Source organism: Ammospiza nelsoni, chromosome 3 (genome assembly GCF_027579445.1).
Source record: "Ammospiza nelsoni isolate bAmmNel1 chromosome 3, bAmmNel1.pri, whole genome shotgun sequence".
Lineage (NCBI taxonomy): Eukaryota > Metazoa > Chordata > Aves > Passeriformes > Passerellidae > Ammospiza > Ammospiza nelsoni.
In genome coordinates, this window is record NC_080635.1 from 85,857,865 (window position 1) to 85,863,864 (window position 6,000).

Sequence of the window (6,000 nt, forward strand, 5' to 3'; positions counted from 1 at the left end):
AAGGACAGCTTTTGTTATGCTGAGCAGTGAGAGGTTTTCTTTGATATCAAGAGGTGAGGGAATGCAAATGGTTTCATGAAACTGAAAGCAGGAGAATAATTTTATTTTTAGTTCAAATCTATAATTTCATAAGTAGAATAGACCCAAATTATCTAAAATGACTGTGGAATATATCTGGTAAGTTTTTAATACCAACCTACTGAGACTTGATTAATTATTATGATTTAATTGTTAATTTCTCTTAAATGACATGACTTTTGAAAGCAATAGTAATTTAATGTTGCTTATGTTCCAAAAAGGACTGAAAGAATAAAACTCACTCTATTAGACACAAGGTTATTTTCCCAAATTTTTGTTTTTGTGTTTGCCTCATCAGTCCTTTAAATATTTTATAGTAAGTCTAGTTCCTGTATGCTATTAGTTAACTTTGTCTCCTACACAATATCACTTCAAGAATGCCCACTGACTTAGCTTGCCACTGCATTGTACCTCTAGTATGTAAATCTTCCTTCAGCATTCTGACTTCAGATGCATGAATTGTCAAAGACCACTTCTATTTGTTAACATATGTGGCTTTTGATCACTGAAAACTTCTTCCTGTTTTATTTTTACTCTGAGTTATATCACACCTATTCAGTCATTGTCAATCAAGAAAAACATTCCTCAAGTATGTTCATTCCCTGAAGGGGAACGTGGAGAGAATATAAGGAACAATTCTGGTAGAAATTGTCAGTTTGGGGTTGTTAACGGTAGGGTTTTTCTTTGTTTTATTTTTTCCTGTTTTTTTTTCTAACACAATGCCACATATGTTGAATTCTTAAGGTGACTTTATCTAGGGCCAAATTTTGTGCAGTGAGTTTTCAGATGTTTCTTCCCTTTTTTTTTCTGTGATCACTGTACCTAAATACATGAAGTTTACACACACACACTTAGAGGGTGGTCAAAATTGGGTTCAGCAGTACATCTATAAAAATTTGGAAGAATCCTCATGAAAATTTTACAAGCTCCTCAAATCTCAGTTCAGTCATTGAGAAATGCTAAGCTGCCAGGATGGTCCATTCGATAATGTCAGCTGTTTTCTGAATATGCTTCACATGCATGTAACACATGGCCAGGTTGGACAGGACTGTGAGCAACCCCATCTAGTGAAAGGTGTTCCTGCCTGTGGAAGATGTCCCTCCCCATGGCAGGGGGATGGCAAGCAGATGATATTTAGGGTCCCTTCTAACCCAAACCATTCTATGATTTTAAGAGCATTTTACCAGTATTTATGTATTATTTATTCTTCATAAATTATTTCTACTTTTCCAGTCAGCCACACCTGGAATCGATGTCCAGTGATTCATGTTATGTATTCTATTTTTAAGTGAATTTTTTTTTAATCATCTCAAGCAATAACCTCAGGAGGCCTTGGTCAGAAAAGATTTGCTCAGTTCTCCTCCCTGCTGTGTACAGGGAAGCTTCAAGGATGTTTTTAAAACTATCATTGCCTGAACCTCATGTCAGACTAATGGGTTGTCAGGAGTCTCCTGCAGGCAGGACTGCAATGACAGTCCAACTTACCATCTTCAGACACTGCAACCCTGAGGCTATTACTGTATCACAGTTACTGGTGAGATGGTGGAAAGTCTGAATCAAGGGAAGAATAAATATTAGGGACTTTACTTTTCAGTCCTCAAGAATATGATATCATGTCTTAGTTTAATTAGCTAAGAATAAAAAATGCCTAAAAGTAATACGGAGGTTAAACAAGTACTGATCTCAAACTTCTGTTTATCTCCCTCAGACACTGAATCTGACCTGTACTGTATTTGGAAATCCTGACCCTGAAGTGGTTTGGTTCAAGAATGACAAGGCCTTTGAAATTGATGAGCACTATGCGTATTCACTGGAACAGGGGAAATATGCCAGTTTAACCATCAAGGGGGTGACTTCAGAAGATTCAGGCAAATACAGCATCCATGTCAAGAACAAGTATGGTGGGGAAACAGTGGATGTCACTGTAAGTGTGTACAGACATGGTGAAAAAATGCCTGAAATTAAGCCTGGCCAACTTGCTAAACCCAGGCCAATACCACCATCAGAAGAAGTCCTCAAACCTGAGGGCAAATGAAGATTCTGTAACAAGTGAAGCTTCATTCTATGTTTGACAAATGTATAGAATACATGAGCTGTATTTGAGCTATTGCCACACAAAATTAGTTGGTAATGTCCAAAGGGAAACTGAGTTTTTAAGTTTGCTTAGGGAGGTAGCTGTGCAGTGGTGCTGTACACATCTGCAACAATCTCATTTTGAATGCATATAATTCAGTAAGACTTGCAAACAGTGAAAAGACAAATTCCTGCCAGGGGTTCCCATATGAAATGGCAAGTTCCAAAACCCACAAAACTGCAGTAAACTTTTATTTTCACACTTGTCAATCCTCTGCAAAAAACCCCAAAGTCCAGGCAATCCAACAAGCCTCTGAGAACAAATGTCCTGCCAGTAAAGGTGGTGAACTGCAGTTAGATAGATATTCAGAGATGGTCCTTTGGGCTTTGAAGCCCTTAGTGTCCTGTAAGTTTAGTGTATAGTCTTGCTTCAGTAGTGATACTCTTGTTCTATCAATTGTGTGACTTTAGTAGATGTGACTTTAGTAGACTTTTACAAATGTTCACTCTTTACTCACTGAACCATAGATCACATGGTTGTATTTTGTATTCCTGCTCTGTGCTAATAAAACTTTAAAAGTCACCTTTGCTACTCACTACTCCAAATCATGCCTAACTAGTTCTATTTACTCTTCTTCATTGTTTAATTATTGCTTATTGCACAATTTCACAGCTGGTAGCGTGCAGACTATCGACTTTCAATAAAGAATGCAAATTATGGTTAATCACAGTCACTGAGTGGCACTTGCAACATTAATTTTACTTTTTACAATACAGGTCAAGCTTAAACTGGCACTAGAAGATATATATACAATTCAGTCACTTAAAATAATTATGTCTTTGATTCTCCTCTCAGTGAAAAGAACAAGGGAGCTCTTCCATGTGTGAAGTGATGCTCTTCTAGGCAAAATTTCCAACACATTTTTATTGTGAAACATTCAAATAGGATGGGCATCAGTTGCTCACATATCTCTCATATGATACATAATTGAGTGTTTTGGATCAGGTTCTCTGTTCAATAGAAACCACCTCTGTACCTAGAAGAAGTTTTGTTCCTTGCTAAGCAGCTTCCAGCAGAGAGTTCTAATGGTAAGTAACATTCGTGATAGGCATTGAAGGCAGCCCTCCTCTCTTGTGACTTCTTCCAGTCTCTAGGATAAATGAGATGAAAAGGGAGAATTGTGGGAGATGGGAGCTTGGATGAGGGGTCACATGAAGAATTGGCACTGCAAAATCTTCACTGAAGAAACTGGATGAAAGAGTTCGGCACAAGTGACCAGATTAGAAATTTGTGTTTCAGGGTCACTGCTGAAAGTTGATGTTGAGTCTTTCACTCTGAGTTTCAGCTTCTGATCGTAAGTGTGGGAAATATAGAAACAATTGTTCTGACTTCTCCCTCCCTCCCACCCCAGCAGACAAACTGAAAAAAACCCAAGGAAATTGACAGTTTTGGAACAAATTTAATTTCAGGGTTTCCTTTATTTAATTTTTTTTCAATTTTTGTCTCACTGACACAGACCTTTCATTGCTTTGTCTGCAACCCAATTCACTTGAACCACTATGGTTTTTGTTTTGGAGAAAGATGAAAAGCAGATGAAATGAGAAACCAACTTACCATATGTCAGATGCAGTAGGTTGGAGCACACATCTGGGAGACAGAAGAAAAAGAGACTAGACCTAGGCATCCTGATTCTCACATGAGCTTGTTAAATGCTAGATTTGAGAGGTTCTCTCCCTTTCTTGAATTTTATCCTAATTTTCAGTAGTCAAGGAGGGATTGAGGGCATGGTAGTGTAAACTAGTTAGGAACTTGATGGTTTGAACAAGTAATGATGAGGATGGATTCACTGTAGTTTCAAATTCTCCAAGGACTGCAAACTTCCTTTGCAACTCACTGATATCTGTAAGTAGTCATGATGCAAAACTACAGGCCAGCTCTGTAAAGGAAATAGCCTTTGATTACACTTTATTAAAAGATTATTTGATTTTAAATAAAAATATGTTTGAAATATTTTTGTACCCAGAGCCAATGAACAGTGAGTTTATATTTAAATACAGTTTAAACATCTAGGAATTATACTGAATGGTGATAAAAAATAATTTTTTGGGGTGAAAACTGGTTTGGTACCCATGTTCTGCATCTGGTCGTTGAATTAAAGTGTCCAAGATGTTTAATGACTGAAGAACATGGTACTAATATGAAGTAGTTAAATTAGGAGATTTTAGGACACAAAGAAAAGTAAGGATTTACCATCTTTGTATCTGTCAAAATAAGAAAATATATTTTCATAGCAATCCGTCATCACAAGAACTTCAGCAAGTCTCAACAAAATAAACCATATTTTCTTCTTTTCTATTCCAATTTTTTATTAAAGGTATTTAAGTTTTTCAAAATCTTATTATGGCAGGCTCACAAAACATCAGAGCCAGTCTCCATAACATACAAAGTGAGTATCAGCAGGAATTTAATATTATTCTTATCTCCTTCTACAATACACAGGTTAATTTTAGCTGACACTATCAAATTACTGCATGTTATGGCAGCTTTTCAGAGGTATCCTTGAGCACAGGAGACAAGGTTAGTCTCATCTCTGCTGTACCTTTTGCTGGCCTTCTTAGTTAAGGAAGTTTCACTTATTTCCTTCCAGGCAAACAGAAATAATTTATTATGACAGCTAATCCTCTGTTGAAGTACAGAAATTATCATTCACAGGAACATTGTATTCTAAAGGCTAAGGACTTCCTAGAAACTCTTTCCCATATTTCAGTGTTCAGTGTACATTTGGTTCCTTTGTACACATTTAAAAATCTTGTTATCAGTTCCAGGAAATGAATTGGTTCAACTGTGTTTAAAAGGAACTGTCTTTTCAGAGTCAACGTGCTCCTGGTTGCCAGGAGGGGCAATAAAATCGGATGGATATCAAAGGGACAAAAAGGATGTTCTGGTAATGTATTCAGATGAAATACATGGCGAGGTACATTAGCATTTGCACCTGCCCTCCACAGACCTGGTGCTAGCATTAGTTTAATTAATAAACATTTGAAGGGGCAAAGCAAGAAGGTGAGATTTGCTTGAGAAGGTCTGATGCCAAATTAACCTATTCACACTGAGGTCAAGGGAGATGGACTTGTTTATACTGCATGTAAATCTATTATTTTTACAAAGCCAGGAGCCCATTGTGGTGAACTGGCTGTTTCTGTTACCTTTAAGAGGAAATGTTTGTATTAGAATGATTTTCTGTCTCACTGGTGAGTTTTGTGTTGTGTGAGTTCCGTGTTGTGCCGTTCTGGGCAATGCTAGCGTGAAATGGAGCATCACTGCCTTGTCACGGGAGGCACAGAAGATGTCAGCCAGTTGTGCTGACGGGCCAAAGTCCTGGCTGTGCCTGTCATGTTGGCATCCTGCTGCAAGGCTGGCCAGGCTGCCTTTTCTTCAAGCACCTGCTTACTTTGAGGCTGCTTTGATGTGTTACTGTTTATTTGCTGAAAAACAGGTTTTATGAAAATTACTCCTAAGGCCAATTTACAGGTGCTTTTTATGAGGAATTTTTTTTTTTTTATGACAGTGTTTGCCTCTAGTATAAATCTCACTTCAGCCCATAAGACTTACTTGCATCCCACAGCTCAAAAGCTTGTGCACACTTCATTAATCTGCTCTTGTATGGAGACAGAGATTCAGTGATAATAGCACCTTAAGTGATGTTAAGGTGCAGACAATTTTTAAAGGCAACTTTGCAATATAATAAAGCACTTGATTCTCTTTTTTTAAATCTAAGAATAAAACCTCTAGATGGCAGCAGAGGAACAAGATAGAAATAAGTAGCTCTTAAAAAGTTTTGCCAGCTATAG

General features: G+C 37.4%; 1 protein-coding gene across 2 annotated transcripts in view; it reads left to right on the top strand.

Moving 5' to 3' along the window:
- The window catches only part of MYOM2 (myomesin 2), a 76,232-nt gene extending 73,351 nt beyond the window's left edge, over positions 1 to 2,881 (top strand). For both annotated transcript variants that reach the window (XM_059468723.1, XM_059468724.1), the window contains one exon: positions 1,787 to 2,881. In XM_059468723.1, the coding sequence (XP_059324706.1) occupies positions 1,787 to 2,113 (327 nt within the window). In that variant the 3' untranslated portion in view covers positions 2,114 to 2,881. The remainder of the gene's footprint in view (positions 1 to 1,786) is intronic.
- The last annotated feature ends 3,119 nt before the right edge of the window (positions 2,882 to 6,000 follow it).